This window comes from Ascaphus truei, chromosome 17 (genome assembly GCF_040206685.1).
Source record: "Ascaphus truei isolate aAscTru1 chromosome 17, aAscTru1.hap1, whole genome shotgun sequence".
In the NCBI taxonomy this organism is placed as follows: Eukaryota; Metazoa; Chordata; class Amphibia; order Anura; family Ascaphidae; genus Ascaphus; species Ascaphus truei.
In genome coordinates this window covers 37,973,277-37,994,482 of record NC_134499.1, presented here as the reverse complement: position 1 = coordinate 37,994,482, position 21,206 = coordinate 37,973,277, and the positions used below count along the sequence as shown (strand labels likewise).

The 21,206-nt window shown below is 39.1% G+C and overlaps 1 protein-coding gene across 19 annotated transcripts in view; it reads right to left on the bottom strand.

The window, feature by feature from the left end:
* Positions 1-21,206, bottom strand: part of ERC2 (ELKS/RAB6-interacting/CAST family member 2) — a 608,533-nt gene that overhangs the window by 201,122 nt on the left and 386,205 nt on the right. For 14 of the 19 annotated variants that reach the window (XM_075574861.1, XM_075574848.1, XM_075574849.1 and 11 more), the window contains 2 exons: positions 10,763-10,910; positions 9,032-9,160 (listed from right to left, as the gene is read on the bottom strand). In XM_075574861.1, coding sequence (XP_075430976.1) covers positions 9,032-9,160; positions 10,763-10,910 — 277 coding nt within the window. The remainder of the gene's footprint in view (positions 1-9,031; positions 9,161-10,762; positions 10,911-21,206) is intronic. The other 5 variants (XM_075574857.1, XM_075574859.1, XM_075574863.1 and 2 more) reach the window with 1 other exon arrangement.

Genomic DNA, 21,206 nt, shown 5'->3' with positions numbered 1-21,206 from the left:
GGGGATCTACACCCTATTCCTGTGTCTGAGCTGCCACTTCTAGACAGACTAGGATTGAGGCAGGTGGGGATCTGCCTGTAAAGCTGATCCTATGGCACCCGGGGACCCTCCTCATAGGGATCTCTGTGGCGCGCCCGCCTCCTCTTCTGTGAACTGCTGGATTCACCTTGGCCATACCTTGAGACCCTATCTGAAGGGGCACTGTCCCTATCTACAACATAATAAACTAGACGAGTCTATCCTATCCACTCAAGAACATACATACTTCTTAACTATATATACTGAGGCTCCTCCACTCTTACTCTCCAGGAACCTGGCCTCTAGAACCTTCCCCTCCCTATATATATATATCCCCTGTGATTTTCTTGTCTCCAATCACACAAGGCGGTCTTAGTAGCTGCTGACTCATCCCTAATCCTATGTAATAGGAAAACTAATACTCCTTATGTGGATCTGCACCATTAACCCCTAAAAATCCATGGTAATCCCATAGGGGGATTCCACAAATAAAGATGGATGATTTGTATTAAATCTGTTTTTTAAGCGATGGGTGTGCACAGGAAGTTGGGGTATGCTACGATTGATGGCATTCAAGTAATACCTGACTGGTTGTATTTACCGTGACCCAAAAGGAAGGCCCTTTGGGCATACCAGCTTGAAACTGTTGATTAATACCAAAAACAAAACGGTGGGGAAAAAGGACATCTAGCCTGTTCCGGAGGAGTTATTAAATATTTGAATTCCTATGTATTGTTAAACTCCACTTTTCCCATTCATGGTCTATTTTAATCATGCCATTTCTACATTTGCAACACTGCTAGAATCCTCCCTTCAACATGAAGTTAAATGTGCCTACCCTCACTCTCGCCTTCCCTGACTAATGTAACCTTATACTAACTGGTAAGCTACAGTAAATTGCAAGATTTCTCCCTTACAATCTATTCAAGGTACTGCTTTGTCTTCCTGTTCTTACACCGCCTTTATAACGCTCGCAGCTTCCTGGTAAATTCTCCTTCACTACTTTCAATGTCATCCTCGTATGCTTTTCTACAACCCCCTTCCCTCCTTCCCCTCCCTCCCCCCCCCCCCTAACCTTATAACTCAAACATGTTTATTTCTACCAATTTTGGATCCAGGAGACATTGACAAATAGACCACATAACTGGGTGATTTGCTAAGGTCTCCTAACAGCATATCTGAGGCAAAACCAGTAAAAAAGAATTGCAGCAGATCTATCAAAGATAAAAAAAAAAACCCATCCAAACGCTTTGAATGGGATTGCTTTTCCTAATAAAAATAAATAAATCAGTATTGTCTTTGGCACAGGTTTTGCTCCTGTTTTGCAGTCTTTAATAGATAGGCCCCTAAAAGAAAAAATCATTTTCGGGTAATTATCAGCAACATCACTTGCCATGTAAGTACTACGGCAGAATGCAGTGAAATGATCATAAAAGAAACTTCAGAGAACAACTATTTCCAATAGCTCAAGCGCTGTCATCTTGATCATACCACTCCCAGCTGGGACATAGAATTCCTTGGGCGAGCTAGACAGACAGCAATTCACAGAACAACCTCTGTTATCAGAAGTATTATTTCCACATATAAACTCTCCAGGCACTCGTAACTGAAAAGGGCATGTTGATTTGAACACTGTCAGTCTGAGTTTTTTTGTGTGGTGGTCACTGTATTTGAAGCATTCTTCTATAAACCTTTCAAGTCCCGTGAGATAATGGTATGGCTCCAAGACACAGGAAGTATCTTGTAATAACACAATATTATAGACAGTAACATATAGGCTAAAGTCATGCGAAAAGCATTCGCCCAATGTTCAGCGCACTAAACAGCATAATTATGTAGAAGTATGTAGGATCACACACACAAAGAATTGGGCTGAAAAGTATAATTAAAGCTTAGAACAACATTTCCCTGGGGCTTTTCAGTCCAAATCTTTTAGAACATATCCCACTATGGCACTGAATTTGTTTTCACTCTTTTTCACAAAAGCAGGAAATAACTTATTAAATAGGACAGTTAAAAAAAATAATTATTGCAGAAACAGACAGGGTCGGAAGTTATAGAAGCCTTAATCCTCAAAGCTAGACATGTTGCCTATATTACTAAAATTGCAGCGCTCAGAACATGATTGTCTTCCTGCCCCTTATGAAATCTTTTTCACAGTATTTTTTTAGGATTTAGCACTCACATTTTGACATTTAACCATTGCACTGTACTAGCAAATTGCAATGTTTTTGTGCTCGTCCTTCTAAAAGATAATCGGAGAATCTTCTCGCAAGAGCCATTGCAGATGTTTTGCTTCCTAATGGTTATTATTAATGTAATTGCAAATTAGCAGTTTAAGGAGTTGCAGATTTATATATATATATACTTTCAGGTCAACCAACCTAAAAGTTGTTATGTTGCACACCAAATCAAAACTACACAAAAGAAAATGCTTTCATGTATTTAAATACTAGTGTGTTCATAAGCTTAGCAGTGTAAAATCAAATATTCAGCATCATTTGACGCAGTATTGTGGGGTACACATTTCCAGGTGTCAGAACTACTTCTCTGTAAGATCGCCATATTTAAATGTTTTTTTTACACTGCAAGATGAATTAAACAAAAACATTTTTATTGGACGGTGCCTTCGATTGCGATATTGTACACATATCCAGTAGGGGCTTATTCATTATAGCTCTGTTAGCGCAGTACTGTGCGATCTGCATTCAAGTCAATGGGGCTCTCCGTGCACATCACGTGCTGCAGCGCTAACGGAGCTTAATGAATAAATCCCAAAGTCGGAAATATCTGTATGTGCACCAACATTTCTTCGGTCACAAAAAGTATTAGATGAAAACCAAATTATGCAAAGCAAACAGTGCTACAGTTTTTCTTTTAACAAAACTCTGGATAAGTTTTCAGTGTTTTATAGTTTTAGAATGCATGGATTAAAATATTTATAACGTTTTACCAACAAAACACATCTTTAATATTGGCATGAAAATGCTTTATTTTAAGTCTATATACATTAAATCGGGGACCAAAATGTTTACCGTTGATCACAAATTTAATTGGCATTTTTAGTCTTTCTGGATTCAAGGAAGATTCAACAGTTTATGTATGTATGTATGTGTGTGTGTATGTATGTATATATGTGTGTATATATGTGTGTATGTATGTATGTACTGTATGTATGTCTTTATTTATTTAGCACCATTAATGTACATAGCGTGTCACTGCAGTAATACACGTGACAATCATATAAATAACAAATAATACAAATAACAGATCGTGGGAATAAGTGCTTCAGACATAAAAGTAACACTTAGGAAAAGGAGTCCCTGCTCCGAAAAGCTTACAATCTAATTTAATTTATCATTACATTTATTCAAAGCAAAATTCAAACCCTACTAAAAGTCACATAGCTTGTGCACTACAGACATTTCAGTCATGAAACAGTGGCATCCAGGATTTTAATGCAATATGCAACTCTTGTTTTAATGTGCCTGGCACAAAAATATGTATAGGCATCCCAGTCAGAACAGAGTTTATTCTTGCAGCCAATTCTGCTTCAGTATTCATGATCATCCATCTATTAACGATGAGCGCCTAAATGAATGACTACTTAAGTTAGGGGTTCTCGATTCCAGACCTCAAGATCCCCCAAACATGTCAGGTTTTCAGGATATCCCTGCTTCAGCATAGGTGGCTCAATCAGTCCTTGCTTCAGCACAGGTGGCTCAATCAGAGGCTCGGTCTACGGCTGCGATATCCTTAAAACCTGATCTGTTGGGGAGGGGGGGGGAGGGCTTGAGGACTGCAGTTGAGAACCCTGCCTTAAGTTAAACACACTATTTATGATGTGGCTCTTCCATAGCAGCAGTCATAGGTCAAAAGTTTATTAATACATGACACCAAAAAAAAAAAAAAAATCAAAGATTGACACATTGGCACATTCGGCTGGCCTAGCGTGCCCCATCCAGAGCGTGTCTGCAATCCAGAGCGTGTCTGCAATCCAGAGTGAGGCTGATTTTCTGTGGTTACCACCTGCAATCCATTACTACATGCTGCTCACACCACAACAACAACAACAACACACGCTGCAGACTTAGCAGTTTATGTTAAACAATTATGGTTATGAAAATAAGCTCTTAACTTGAAATAGGTGAATAGAACATATACAGTACGTATACGGGCATTTAAAAAAGTGTCTGAAAGCACTTTGCATATATGGCCCCACTTTATAATAGGATGCATGGTGTCGCATTAATATTTAAGGCTCGCTTTTTAAATTAACATACAGAATATCCGTCTGCATTTTAATTCTCACTTAGAAGTTCTAAAGAAAACATAGTTATTTGCCAATATTTATAAGGCCTTCCTTAAACAGATAAAGCCAATTAAGAAAAAATGAAGTAATTATGTCCTTACAAAATAAGTATAACGTGCAGGTTTCGCCGCCGTACGTTGCTATTGGGAAAACGATCGCACGGACTAATCGGCATTTAGTTGCCAAGCTGATGTCTTTTCTCTTCCAGATGTTGTTCATACTGGTCATCGCATTTCTTCCAAGTGCCAACAATCTCTTATTCTCAGGGGTGCAGTCGCCATCGCGATCAATTTTGGAGCAAAGGAAGATGAAATCTTTAACCAATTTGATTTCCTCATTATTAATCTTGATATTAACGGTCGCATTTTTTGCTGTTGTCAGGATCTTTGTCTTCTTAATGTTCAGGCGCAGTCCAACCTTCTCATTTTCTTCTTTGACTTTCATGATCAGTTGTTTGAGATCCTCCTTGTTTTCAGCCAGGAGGGTGGTATCGTCGGCGTATCGGAGGTTGTTGATGTTTCTGCTGCCTATTTTCACGCCAATCTGGGACTCATCCAGGCCTGCTCGCGCACAGACAGCTTCTGCATACATGTTGAAAGCTTCTGGTGACAGGATGCATCCTTGGTGTGTGCCCTTTCCGTTCTTGAGCCAATCCGTGTCGCCAGTGTTCGGACTGTAGCTTCTTGATCTTGATAGACTGATCTTATAAGTTCGGTCAGGTGTGGGGGTGTGCCCATTTCCTTCAAGCAGGTCCAAAGTTTGTTGTGCTCAATTACATCGAATGCCTTCGAATAATCGATGAAACACATGTAGAGATCTTTCTGATACTCCCTGTTTTTTCCCATAATCTATCGAAGGTTGGAAATGTGATCACGAGTGCCTCTGCCTTTCCTGAAGCCAGCTTGCACATCTGGCATTTCCCGATCGATGGTTGTACTCCAGCGTTGTTGCATAATCGTCAGAAGGATTTTGCTTGCGTGTGGTATCAAGGCTATGGTGCAGTAATTCGAGCAATCCTTCGTGTCACCCTTCTTTGGAATTGGGATGAATACTGCTCTTCTCCATTCTTTCGGCCACTCACATGTGCTACATATGCGTTTACATAATGCTGTTAATGCTGCCGCTAGTATGGGCTTGAGCAATTCTGCTGGTATGCCGTCGATTCCTGGGGCTTTTCCGTTGGCTAATTGCTTCATTGCCCATATGACTTCTTCCTCCATTATATCTGGCTCCAGTTCCAATGTCTCATTCTCCTCCGTCGGATGGTTCATGTTCATACAACTTCTCTGTGTATTGCTTCCACTGATCACGTATTGCTTGCTGGTCATGCAATTCCTAATCATTGCTCCCACAAACTATTGCCCTCCGAGCCTTGAATGTTGACCATGCCCTCTTCACGTGTGTGTAGAGTTCCCGCGTATGTCCTTTCCTGTTCGCATCCTCCATCTTCTGGCACTGTTCATTCCAGCAGTAATCTTTGTCCTTTCTAGCCTCTCTTTGGAATTCTGCATTCAGTCTTCTGAAATCTTCTCTGTTCCCAGTAGCTTTGGCCTTCCTTCTCTCTTCTGCGATGCTGATGGTCGAATCGGAGATCTATTGGGCTGATTTCAATGGTTTCTTGTACGGGACATGTTCTAGGGCTGTTACGATAACGCATGCTTTCACTTCTCCCCACAGCTCGTCTGGATGCCTCTCTTCTGTAGCGAGGAGGTCGATTGTGTTCTTTACTTCGGCGTAGCTGGGGCTGATCTTGTCTGTATCGAATTTCTTTGTGGCTGAATTTTGTTTGGTGTTACAGAATGGTGATCCGATCCGCAATCAGCACCAGGGTATGTCTTCACAGCCAAGATCGAGCACAGCCACTTCTTCTGACACAGGATATAGTCGATTTGGTTTCTGTGTTCTCCACTTGGTGATGTCCAGGTGTACAGCCACCGTTTGGGTTGTTCAAACCAAGTGTTAGCCGATGTTCTTGACAGAATTGAACCAGTCGGTCAACCTGCCTCGTTCCGCACTCCTAAACCAAATCTTCCAGCGATTTCGGGTTCTGCCATAATTCCCACTTTGGAATTGAAATCGCCAATAATTTTTATCAATAGTCCTTTGTAATCCTTTGGAACTTTAGTTGCTTATGCTTAAGTTTTATTGTTATTACTAATTTGGTAACACTTTCAGGTATTTGATTGAGCTCAATCTAAGGTTTAGGTATATCAAATTCAATACCAATATTAGTATTCATTTAATTGTATTGTTGGTTTTTTTTTATATTACATTTTTTTGACTGAAACTGCATACGTTTTTCTTTAGAAATCTCGGTCCTACCAGTATTGCTTCTGTTATCTAATCAGATCCTGAATTAAGCACCTGGGTGTTTTCCCTTTTCTTGCACTTTTATAGGGGGCTGAGATTCCCCCCTTTTCACCAAGGCTGCAGCAAAATTCTAATTTCTAAGTATAGTTCACTTAGACATTCCCTACAAACACTGCAGTTAATATATTAGCGCCTTAATTATTTTCCTTTTTCCATAGAAAACTGTGAAACACTATGATCTGGAAAGACCCAGAGGCTAGATAATGTAATAAGTGGAGCCATTTTGCCAGATGACACATGGAATGACCGGGGATTGTTGACAAGGTCAAGTTCTTTGCTCAGAACTTTAAAAAAAATAATAAAATAATAGCGTTACTGCTCAAATGGTATCTTCCTGTCTTCAGGCAGTCCAGGTAATTCTTTGCACTTTTCAAAATAAATGTGCTCTCTGAAGCCGCCTTCTCCTCCCAAGCCTTTCACCTCATATATCACTCTTTTGCATTTCACTCTCATTCCGTTTTTAACCTTTTCAGTTGCCCTCCCCGTCCTTAAAAAACAAATCTATTATTTTTGTGGACTGGAGACCATCAGGGAAGAGTTAACATAGTGATATGTGAACCCCTTAATGACGAGGGGAATCATGTTAAGTCCAGTGTCTAAATCTGAAAAGAACCCCATGGGTTTCCCTCAAACGTGACCAATGTCTGGAAATGCAAAATTATGGATCTCGCACCCGCAGTCTGCCCCCGTGGGTTTATTATTAAATCAGAAAAAAACAGGTCTCAAAATGTTTTCTTAGTCTACACATTTTGAATTATTAATCTGGATAGACATTTTCTTGAATAAGGACATTGCCTCCAGTACATGTCTCAACGTGAATGCGGCTGCAAGAATTCCCTTTCAAATGTTTTATTTTCTAAGGCAAATGCATTAATCACGGACTGCAGCAATTTATTCTGTATATTTTCTCAGGTGCTTCAGAGACACTATTCCGTGCCATTAACACATGACATGCGATTACATCCTTAGCTATTTGTACGGTTACAGAGGCCACTTATTGGTGACACAGCGCTACACAAGCTGTACGTGTGCTCATACTTTGAGGTAGAGAGGTTAAGTGATGTGTCATTAATTATGTTATTCTTTAGAGAGAAAAGTGTGAAAGACTACAGGAAAAGTTTTACATACATTAAATAAAAACATATTCACTACCTCGCACACGTGGGTTGAACTTATGAAATGTTCAATCAGAGTTGGCAACTCAAATTCCATCCAGACGCTTTCAGAGGCAAGATCTAACACCATGATCAAAACACAGATTAGAATATTGGGGGGAAACCTACATTTCAGTGGTCTTTACTCTCTGAGAACTTGGGTAGGTATTTAAAAGGCTGCAGCAGGCTTCTGTCACGAACAATGGGAAGTTTCAAGAGACAGAGTGCAATCATTAATGTATAATAGGGTCAAAAATGCCATCCCAGACTGGAAGTAACTGCTGAAATTTGCTGAGGGGCATGGTGGAACCCTCGCCAATGATGGGAATGTGATAATGTCACAGAGTAAATCATATGAATGGGTTATTTGGGTCAGGTCTCTGCAAGGTTTTCATACTTGTGAGGTGGTGATAGTGCAACAGTGCTCTCAGAATAAGCAACTCTCTCTCTCTAGACATATATGAACTAATATTACAATAATATTGGAAATACTAAAAGAAATTTAGCAGCAGAAGATAGTAAACACTAAAAATATAACAGATCAGATTCCAATTGGGATCTCTTTTGACGTAAGAGAGGTGTTGGAAATTAAGTTGGGAACTTAAAAACAAATAATAATCAGTGATACTGAGAACGGTATTTCAGTGGCTGGCTACTGCTGCATGACTGGAAATGCTTCAAAGCAGAGACATCTGCTGGAGGAACAGAAGAACAGTGCTATGTAAAAAAGTCTAGAATACATTAAAAAAAACACATTCATTCATCTCTATGTGCCATAGCTATCGCAAAGGTGGATGTCACTGTAGAGCAGAGGTGGGCAACTCCAGTCCTCAAGGGTCACCAACAGGTCAAGTTTTAAGGATATCCCTGCTTCACAGGTGGCTCAATCAGAGGCTCAGTCGAAGACTGACCATTTACAGTCCTCAAGGGCCACCAACAGATTAGGGTTTATAGATATTACTGCTTCAGCACAGGTGGCTCAATCAGTGACCTGTTGGTGGCCCTTGAGGACTGGAGTTGCCCACCCCTGGTATAGCTTCTGTAAGTAACTTGTACTACCAAGCATGGATAACGCCAAGAAAAGCACATGGGACTAGCTTATGCTACGGAGCTTATGTGTGCTACAAAGCATACTGTGGCTAGAAGAAATGCCTCCTACATTCTATAGCTGACTGACCTGAGGTGTTTGTATTATGTTTGCATCATGGCTGGAAACCAGGTACTTGGCAGCAATATCTGTGATGAAATCTCCATCACATATGGTTGGTATGTTCAAGCTTTGTTGTTCTTTCCTATCTATATAGACCTGTAAAAAAAGCTACACTGGTTAGATGTGAATTCTCTGGGCTAGATTCACTAAGCGTCGTTCGATCAGGCCAAATAACGTGACGTTACCTGAAGCAGGAACGGTTGTTATTTTTCCTAAGTTAATGGCTTATTTACTAAGATAATTAGATGAAAACATAATGACCGTAACTGAACTGATTAGCATAAAGTTAACATCATTTTATTTCGGGATACCCACTGCGTTATCTTCAAATATCGTGATGTTACTAAACTCTTGGATTTACTTGTATCCAGACCGTGAAATAGAGTGGGAGAGGGGCAGAGAGAGAGTGACGGACACTCAGGTGAGCATCACATTAAATATGCTAACTGAGTTTAGTGAATCAAGCCCTCAGTCTTTAAAGCAGCCGTCTATGCTGACGGTTTTTTTCATTTACATTTTTTCCCCTTTTAATATGTGCATCAATACAATCCACACCATGATAAGTAATTAGCTAAGTTGCCGATCGATCCGTTCTCCTGTGACCGGGGGTTCACTAAATGTCTGTCAGTGCAGCAGAAGAGGACCAAGGATGCAAAGTTCTGTGGGGAAGATCATGTGACCAGGCAGTCACTAGATACAATTGGTGCACTGCTGGAGAGGGCAGGGCTCAAAAATGGATGTGCGAGGGCCTGTTTCAGAATAGGAAGGGAATGTGACTTTGTAAATGGTTGTTATACAGTAGAAACAAAAAATGCCTGTTACATTCTAATACATTAAAAACGTCATTCAGAGTTGATTTTTTTTTTAAATGCTACAAGTATTTTCTCATAGTACAGAATTGATTTATTTAAAAAAAAAAACACATGTAGGATATTGCTTGAATGCAGCTTTAATAGAAAACATTGATATAAAATAGTCTGATCTAGGCAGATATTTAATTAGTATCCTGCTGTAATATTATGCTCTCACTGTGTTCTTCAGGTAAATTCTAATTTCGAACTTCCAATTTGTTTAAATGCTGTATGGGAAACGGCATGTTCTCTGTTGTGAAACATTAAAACATATACCAGTTTGCGATTGGTTTCACAAAGCTATATAGTATACTGTAACATACTGCCTATATGGACTAGTTGATAAATGCCAATAGCTATTAGTGATCGTTACGGTAATGTTCAAGTCCAGTGATCTATGCTTGAAATCAAATAATTTATTTTATTTTATACATTGCGGTTTGTAAAGGTTTTCTGCTGCCTGCCGCATCACCTGTAACAATGTTTTTGTACATTTTGATCATTAGCCAGTAAGGTTAATGCAATTTTAGAGTTGTTTTTTTACACTAAAAAAAGGGGAACTAACGAATGAAAGGCAAAGACACAGAGGGCATAGGGTCAACGGATAAACGTATATTATGAGACACAGCATGACCATGCCTCCGCCATCAGTGAATTAACACAAAAGCTGCCGTGATACACAGACTCCTTGTGTGACAATATTGTCCACACGTGTGCAACTCCACCGTTTCGTTAGTGTAGCTATGTGTAATTACACTGTACTGTTTGCAACAACGCAGATTACAGCAATCCTGTACTAATTACACCTTTTCTGGGTCAAAAATAGCGCAATGCAAAACGTGTATACCTGTTGCTTTAACTGATGGACAAGCCTGTCCTTCTCTCGTTTAAGAGCGATCACTTCTTCTTGTGTCTTCTTTTTCTTTGAGGCAGACAGTTCCAGCAAGGCGATGTTGGCGTCCTTTTCACTGATCGCAGCAAGGAGTGATTCTTGTCTGTAATGAAATGTCAAAAACGAAGAAGCATTTACTCTCATTCATCTTTACAACGAGACTTACGGTACAGTGCTGAAGATTGGAGCACGAAGTGGAGAAATCAGGGAAGCATCATTTCTCTTAGTGACGAATTACAGTTTTGCAATATGCATGGGAACATAATTAGAACAGAATAGTGTTGCAGAAATGTTACATATATACAAGTATATCTTGTATTACACTAACCACAGAACAACCTTCGAACTAATACGGACAGACACACAAGGCTTCTGAGAATGTTCTGTCTGGAGAGAGTCGCACAGTATTTGTGAGTTCAGGTTAACATTGGTATCCAGTATCAATTACGTTCAATAGGTTTTTGTCACCGTCCCTATATGATTTGAATACTTTGCAGCATTCTGCATGGAATTTCACATGCCCAAGGAGTCGCTGAACTGAAGAGCTTATGATCCAAAAAGTTATTTGCATCTTGGCCAAAAGGGATACAAAAGAATTTGCTCAAAAAGCTGGATCAGGGATTCAAACTAGGATCACCAACTTCTAAACAATTACCCAATTAACAATAGGCCACGCCATCGGGTGTATGCTGACTGACACGTAACCATTGCTAAAATAAATACATGTCACCTCTATTCGACTGGAAGCTTTTCCAGAATTATTTTGACATTAAGTGAATTATTATGAAGATGGTGAGAACAGACCAACAGGGAACTGATGGTGCTAGAAATCCAGATTAACAGTTATTCTTTGTCCTGTAATAATTTAATCCCACCCAACTGGTTGGGAAGTACTGAAATTGGTGCCTTGTTGTGTGCTAGCAATATAAATGATAACGTTTGAATGCAGTTCGGTAACACTAAAAAACACTACCTACCCATCCACTTATAGCCAAGAAGTTTGCAACAACGCATGGGGACACTCAGGAAACATTATACATCATCACTTGAACAACCAAATGAAATGAGTCGTTTCATTCATCAATTAAGTATAATGTACTCATTCACTCAACAACAAACTAATGAAGAAATTCTTAATTTAAGCATGTTCCCCCAAATGACTGATTAACAATTAAAGCAGCACCACAGGTTCATTGCTTGCATTTTTTTTATTTAGTTTTGTTGTTGTTCTAGGATTGAAGCAGGGGGTCTACGGAGCTGACCCCCGTTAATTTCAGTTCCAGGGACCTCCTGCTTCCGGAGGTAGTTACCTCCCTACGGGGAACTCTGTACCTAACGAGATGGCAGAGTTTAAATGTCCCGCGTATTGCGGGCCAATAGGAAGCCGTGACATCATCCCTCTGGGCTTCCTATTGGTTCGCGTGACCGAAGGCTTTAAACTGCACAGAGATACCGGCACCTCCCCACAGAGGTAAAAGTATCTCTGAAAGCAGGGGGTCCTCTGTGCTGAAATTGATGCGGTTCAGATCCGAAGATCCCCTGCTTCAATCCTATAACATAAAAAAAATAAGGCAGTAATACAACCTGTAGTGTGGCTTTAAATCAGAATGCTGCACTCAAATTCTAGTATGGAGGACATTCAATGTTAAAATTGCTAACAATTTTATGTTCAAATAAATTGTAATCTGGAATTTGATTTAATGACTTATAGTTACCTACAAACTGCACTGCAAACAAGTTCTGAGATTTCCCCCCCAAAAAACATTGGATTTTCAATGTGCTGTGTGGGGGGATGTTGCCTGTTGCCCAATTTCAGTGGCATGGACAAGATGTGAGATTTCTGCACAGCAGCATAATGGAGGGATACATTACTGTAGCTACGGCTCTATATTGTGTTCAACAGGGAACTTGTTTTCTGTAATATTTGCCACCCATTCCCAAAAATAACCTCTCAAACAGAACTTCTCCATAAATCCTCTTTTTATCCATGTCAGGGCAATTTTGCCAAAACTGACTAATTGTTATTATGTGCGTGCTTGTTACATCATGTTTGTCTAATTACTACCTGTGTTAGAAATATGTTTCCATCAACAAGTAACAATGCATTATTATGTTAATTGTCTATATGAAAGAAACCACATTGTGTAAAGAAAATATTATGTATGATTACATCTTCTGTATTTTATTTTGCGTTTAACCCTGTCAGCTCCATATTTACTAAGAAGCGCTACTCCACAAGACCCCATCCATACACAACAGAAGGTAACTTCTGGGCTTCACTGGAATGGGCTGTGAGCTGCCATATTTACTAAGACATGCTAAAAGCTCATCACTTGCACAAGTAGCACTGCTTAGGCAATATGGCTCTAAAAGCACAAAGAGAGGGAGACGTATTTAAAAAGCATCACAAGTTCTATACATATCCCCTTAAATCTCCCTCCAAATAACATAGGGAGAGACCCTTGTGCTAAAAAAGGAGCGCAGCTGAGGTATCTGGAATATATGCACATGGCCGCCGAGAGGGGGGGACAGTCGGGGCTATGCATCTTAACCCAGTCTGTGTTCAAAGCTGTGAAATGCAGCAAGCTTAAGCTTATAGGGGACCATGTTAAATGGGTTTGAAGCAAAAGGTGGCACTGTGTGCTCATTTGCATGTCATTTCCCAGAATCCCTTGCTGCAGTGGAAGTGCTGTGTGATAATGGTGAAAGGCTGGGTTGCAGACCTGTCTAAGACATGCAAATGAGCACACAGTAATATTTCCATTTGCTATATGCTTTATTGTGGAGGGTAATATTTCATATATATATATATATATATATATATTTATAGGGTAGGTGTTTTTTTCTATGTATTTGTATATATTTGCGGCGTGGGGATTTTTTTTGTATGTATTTGGTGGTTGGAAATTTTTTGTTGCATTGTGGGGTGGGAAGGTTTTTTTTTCTTGGGGGGGGGTCTCAGTCAGAACTGTAATCCTGGGCCCCGGGAAATCTGTCTTAAATGATTCACACCCCACACTTCCTAAAAGGATTTCCATAAGAACTATATTAAGTAGATATTTAAGGCACATTGGCAGAAATGGCTAATTCTGTGTCAGGCCCAACAGGATTAGAACCCACAACCTTTACTATTCTGGGCAGCAGCTCTAACAGTGTGAGCTAAACCTGCTACTGGGTAGCAGCATACAGCTCTACTGCTCACATCTGTCTGATCCAGCTTTTAGAATATGCCACAGGTATCTCAGGTTAATGTGCATAATGAACATTGAACTGGCAATGGCAACCAGAGCTGGCTTGAAATTTAGCGGGGCTCTTGCCGTGGAAGCACGAGCCCCCTTACCTGCTCTGGCATTTCCTCCTGCTCCTCATCTCCGTGACGTTGTGGCGTCATATGACGTCGTAACATCGCATTGTCATGGAAATGCCACATCGCTACTTCACGTTGTCATGGCAATGTGACGCTGCGACGTCGCAGAGATGAGGAGCAGGAAGAAGTGTCGGAGAGGGAAGTCGGATAGAAGGTAAAAGCTCTCACCCGGTAATCAGTTTAACTATTGTGGGGAAGAGCGCGGAGCTTCTATGAGCGCGGGGCTCAGTGCGACTGCACAGATGGAACCGCCATCATTTCACACAGATTATCAGACTTTTTAATGTCCAAGATACTAAACATTGCTCATTCCTTCAAACAGCTACTCAACAGCTCTAACCTGAAATGCACACAGCAGATGTAAAGAACGAAGATAACGTTTGGCTTATTATGCCCAAGCGTTTGAAAGATGGAAATCCCTGGCACAGCAACACGTTTGAAGGAAGCTCATGGATTTCCAGTCAAAGGTTTTCATGACATTCCAAAAATATACATCTTTTGTAATACTGTGATACTCTTATTGGTTCGCTTGAAACACTCCCACGTTAAATCAGAAACATTCCAGAAAGGCTGCATGCCTATGATAAAAAGTTTCTATTGAATGCAATGTAAATATTTAAAGGTAATATTTCTGTGGTGCAAAAGTAAACAGGCTGTCCTGGCTACTCTAAAACTGAAGGACAAAGATTAATTTAAAACAAACACTAGCATTTCTATCTGAATGTACAGAAGTGATCATTTATTATTCTATAAACATGTATATAATGGCACAAATATAGAATATATTATTTTTAGTACTTGACTTTATAAAAAAATAATTAATTTGGATAGTTGCAGCACGGTTTATCTGGAAGACAAATTCTAATTGTAATAATACTGTAATGAAGTACTAATGAACACGGGCCTCTACATAGTAAGATAATATGCACAACTACATCTGCCTGAAGTGTTTACCATATTGGTTTCAGTAACAGGAAATAACGTGACTTCCCATATTGGCTATTTGGCACTGTGCTTTGAACTGGGAACTCAATTCAGAGATAAGTGTCTTATCCACTACGTCCAACTAATAATGAATGTGTAGCAATGTACTGTAAATCCCTTGGGATTAGGATTTGGCATATGGAATACAGTATTTCGCATGGTTAATACAAACACATCACGATTGTTTTTTTGAGAGAAAGCTAGCAAATATAATAGCTTGCTGGAGATGCCGGTGTCCTACAAATAGCAATACTTCATAATGTATATCAGCTTTCCTTTTGACCTTTAGTCAAGTCACTTTATCTCCCTATACCTCCACCTAGATTGTAAACTCTACACGGCAAGGACTTATTGAACCTGCAAAGATCTATGTTTAGCGTTGCATACGCTATTAGCACTTTGAAGGAAAAGACACTGTATTAATATTATTGTTACCACCTTGGCTGCATGCTAAACTTCTAATGCATTTATATTTCCCCGGACACATATGCTGAGTCTCAGCAAGAACTTCCCTTTAAATTTCTTCATTTTCTTATCAAAAAGAATTCATGGAGCCAGAATCTCTTACTCTTGTTTAATAAATGTGGCTAATGAAAATACATTTTCAAACCATTTATTACAGCGATACATTTCTCAAAATATCTCAGCATTAATATTTAGAAAAAGTAATCCTTTCTGCTATTAGTAGATTTTGTTTTATTTTGGCTGGCCGATCTGTTATATAAACATCAGCGTAAGATTTCTCTCAAACTCCCTGCAAAAGCGAATGTGTCCATTGAGTAAATGGAAAGTTGTAGTGAGACCAAGTCTAAATTGAAAACATTTACCCTCGCAGGAAAGGGCCGGTTTAGTCTTCATTTTTAACCTGTAAACATTCCATGAACGTGTAGATCGTAAAATACCTGTGTTGTGTACACTCGTAACTGACTCCTGGAATCATATGTCTTTTATAATGGATTACATCTACATTTTTAGGTGTTATGTGTAATAGGGATAATAAGTGTTTCAGTGCTTAATGTGAAGTGCAAGCAGCTGTACAAAATCGTAGAGATGGACGATTTTGTATTTTGCAAATCTGGACCCTTCGTGCCTGGGCCTGAACCGAAAACACTCACACGGGAATGCCCCGAGAAAGAGCTTTCTCGCGGCATTTCCTACCTTTAAAAACGGCATCTCGATTCCTCTGCCGCCATTTAAATATGGCATCTGGAAAGGGGGGTGGGAGAGAAGAGGCGGGGGTGCAAGAGAGAAACAGAGCAGAGTGGCAGAGAAAAAGACACATACTGAGCAAAGAGCGAAACACAGGGGAAGAGAGATAGAGGCAAAGGTAAACCGACAGACTACCGACAAACCACCTACAAGGACAGGATGAGGCAGGATAATGTAGCAGTAGATTTGAAGCGTTTCAGGATAAAATCCTATCTTTGCTGCAACTGTGAGCTGGGTAGCTTTGGGATCAGGTCTCCACGAGTAACGATGTCTCACCATTTGCCCTCCTCCTAAATCACCAAAATTTTGGCGAGGATGTTGTCAAAATCCGGAAGTGTCTGCATTTCTCTTGGGAAATTGATATTTGCTTTCCCAATTGTCTTAATAAAGGCATGCAGCTATAGATAAGTATATAAAAAGTCAGTGGAAGGGCTAAAAGGAAAAGATCTTGCAGTAGACCCTAAGCGTTTCGTTTAAAAAGACTTCTTCTGGGGTATTTCTTGTCACTTAAATAGGCAGACTCAAGCTATGATAGGCTGAAGTTCCCAATAGTTGTAGCAATCACAAAGGAGCAGACTGCAGGTGATAGACATGAACGGACTGCATAAACAATGATAAGTTATATAAGGGTTCCTATTAACTAAACAGAGTTAATAAAAAATACATATTTTATACTTTATTGGTAAACTAAAAAGATATAATAAAAATATAAGATATAATAAAAAGGCAGATGGATATACTATATGTCCGTATTATAGAATGGTATATCCTAAGTTGCAGGCATTATGATAATTGTATATACAGCTCAACACCATTATAGCGCGATCCGCTACAATGCAAATCCGCTTATAACGCGGTCTGAGCGTGGCTCCCGAGATTTCAAAACCTCCATTTTGCCGCGCGAGGACTTACCGGCATCTAGACCAGTCTCCTAATGTTACTTTTATGTCTGAAGCGCTTATTCCCATGATGTGTTATATTATTATGTCCCGTGTGTTACTGCTGTAACACGCTATGTACAGTAATGGTGCTATATACATAAAGATATACAGACATAGTGGGAATAGGTTTCGAAACGAGTGCCTTTAATAAATATCTTCTCACAGTCGTAACAACTAAAACATGTAATGGGCTGTGTAATATCATTATAGACATATTCTATTGCAACACAGGCATTTCGGAAATATTATTCAGGCAATTTAAAAGTCCTTCTTAATTACGTGACTGCAAACAGGCTTTTCCCTAAGCTGGTTCAATTTTCTGTGTCTAGCATCAAGCTTTGGCTTAAAATCTAGAACAAATCACATAATTAATCATATCATTAATAGAGCTGCCAGCGTGGCCAACTAAATGAAACCCATTTGTATGCAACACTTTTTTTTTAAATGTTACAAAGTATTTCAATTATTTCAAAAACATAGAAAGATGTGTGTCTGTCTTGGAACACACCAGGTATTGTATGGTAGAAGTCTCTCTGTCCCACTGTTAAATGAAACCCTAGAAGTGGTATATACTGTACAGTAGCAATTTTATGAACTTGTATTATCTGTGAGAGGATGAAGTCTTGGGTTACAGTATGTACAGTTTGAATAGTCTTGCCAATATGATAAGATTCCGCAGGGGAATATCATTTTGCAAAACCCTCTGCTGACTGACAAACACAAAAAGTACACTAAATACTGTATTTTATCCAAGCACAGCCTAAATGTGTCAAGGGAATCATTTAATTAAACACAAATGGGTAGTGGAAGTGAAAGGGTGTTATGTCGAGCTATTGAAATATAAATATATTGCCATATGCTGTCATTCAGTTTGTAGGAGGTATTTTTAATGTAACTAATAAAGCACAAGAATTGTTTCAGCTTCAAAAGAAAAAAATACCCATGAAGGATAGCATTTTAGATAAATGCTTTTCTTGAGAGGCTATGTAGTTAACCTCTCTCATAAACCTGTAATACATAATTGCACTGTCACTTATAACAGGCATTTAAAAAAAGGGTCTTTGTAAACACTGCTATTTTATGTATCAACTCTGTTCTTTAATCTTCTAGAAAGTGTGGTCATTTTTGCTTGTGAATCACGGCAGAACCAGCTGCAGAACATATACAGATCTACAAAAATAATACTCAGAAGGATAAATGTTCAAACTAAAGGTGTTTTAGTTCTGACCAAGCAAGTAATAATACATATCACTTTGCAAGCAATTAAAATGTTGAATTTAAAAGACTAGCCAAATATGGTACTGTGTGCTCTAGATCATTTTGCACATAACAGGACTCAGCCCACAGTCTTGTACTAATCAGGCTGCAAAAAAAACAGCAAGATCACCTTTTTTTCTTTAATTATTGTTTTCTTTCCCTGGTGACCTTAAAATATTGAACTTTAGGTTCAGTAGGAGGTGACCTGACACAGAATGTGATGAGAGATCTTGTTAAAAACAGCTTTTCTTTAACCCCACAAGAAAAAATATGTTAAAAATGCCGTTAATTTCATCAGAGATAAGGAGGCTTCATTGGAAAGGAACAAGTGAGAACAATCTGTACTTCATGTCTCCAGAGAGAGAAAATAGTACACTTATAATAAGGATTATTTATTGTGATGGACCCCAAAGAGCTTACAATCTAATTGCTAGTGCTCAGGACACAGAGTAATGAAAGGTATTTCCCAAGGTCTCAAAAAAGGTTGTTTCATGTCACATTGTACAAACATCTTTCTTTTTTAACGGTGCAGTCCCACTTAGGACCGCAAAGAACTAATAGAAGTAAAAAGTCTGATAGGGTTTTGATTGAAAAAAAACCCAACAAAACACACATGCACACACACACACACACACACACAAATATAAATATATAAATATATAACTATATATATATATATATATATATATATATATATATATATATATATATATATATATATACACACACACACACATATATTAAACCCATTATGTTCTTATATGTTTTCAATTACAACAAAGATTTTGTTCTGTCTTACTTTGGGCCATGTTTAATAAGCAGTGCTAAGCTATAGTTTACGACATCATAGGACACCTTATGATCCATTCACTTCAATGGGCTGTGTGGGGTCTTACGACAGCACCAGTGAGTAAAAATGTCCCTTCGTCATTTAGTCTGGAGGAATCATAACACAAATTACATAACACTGTATTTTCTTTTTTTTCAGACAATTAGGCAACATCTTCATTAAACTTTGGGGTGACCTTATGATGTTCCATAAACGCCACAAAGGCCTGAGAACTTTAGGGACCCTTATGGCGTTCCGGCAACGTCATATGATTGTGTTTGTTCTCTAGAGGGAGATCACTCCATTGCATTAATGAACTCAATCAGAAAGGAAGTGGAGCATGCTTCACCTCCGCTCATGTCACTGGGGGCTTCTGGCGACCACGTGATCGGTACCCCAAGCTATCACAAGGTCACGATCTCGAAAGACGCCACCGGTCCTCTGGCATCTGAAGGGTTCATTCCATCCTTTGCTTATGTGGATATAAATATAAACTAATAGTATACTGTATTTACACAATGTGGCCATAGCCCTGGATTTTAATTTAGTATCAGCAGTTACCATGCTTGTAATGATCAATCTGCTACCAGAAAGTGCAAGGTTTAGGCAGGATTGACAGATTCCAAGGTGTATCAACCAGACTAATGTCCTCTTGCCAAAATAACTCCATCCTGACAATTGGTCATTAGTACACTTAGGTGATCATGGTATGTAATTTTTCTAACCTGGTGATACTTAGAGTTCAACAAGCATGAAGCTACAATTTGCTTCGCTATCAAAGTTAATCGTTAAATAAGGAAACACAATGGGATCATTTTGAAAAAAAAAAATGTAGATTAAATACATGAACAGAAAATAAATGAATAAAAAAAAGTAGTTAAGAATAGGAAAAAACACCTATTTTAACATAGCATGTAAAAAATGTTTACTGTATATGCCTGACTATACTAACACATAGGGGCATATGTATCAGGGCAAAAATTGAGCAACTCTGTAGCAAAGTAACTGCACCATATGTATCAAAAGAAAAAGTCCGATTGAAATCAATAAAATGGTTTCCTTTGATACATATGGTGCAGATTTACTGCACCACATTTGCCTTGATACACAGACCCCATAGAACTAATAATGTCTAAGTAGTGTTTCGACCCAAAATATAAATGTATTTATTTAAAAATATACATTGAGACGCACGTCATTTTTAAGCATACTGTATCTTGGGATACAAAACTGAAAATATGAAATATATTGCATGAACATCTCAATGTATGTGGAAAACAAACCAACGATGACCAACAGGTCCGATTTTCAGGATATCCCTGCTTCAGCACAGGTGGCTTAATCAGTTGCTCAGTCTTTGATTGAGCCACCTGTGCTGAAGCAGGGATATCCTGAAAATCTGACCTGCTGGTGGCCCTTGAGGACTGGAGTTGGCCACCCCTGCATTATTGAGTTTAAAGGCGGTGCATTGTGGGATAGTGCATCCTGCTGTCTGTTTGCCTCTCCTAAAAACAAATCACTACATATGGATGTCTCGAGAGAACAAATAATTACCTTCTAAAAAGGTATTTTTAAGAAGTGCTTCATCATTCTTTTGTTGGGCTTTTAAAAATCTCATTAAGACTGTGTATTCTTCTACTATCACCGCCAAGACAGAAAAGCCCTGAGAGCAGCACCTTCTTACTGAAAGAAGTAGGGATGCTGAGAGAAAATAAGACAACAACGTTTGCAACAATGTAAACATCATTAGAAAACTAAGAGCATGGAGAGCCTGCCGATCAATCCCGTCCTGAACTCTACTTCAACTGTGGA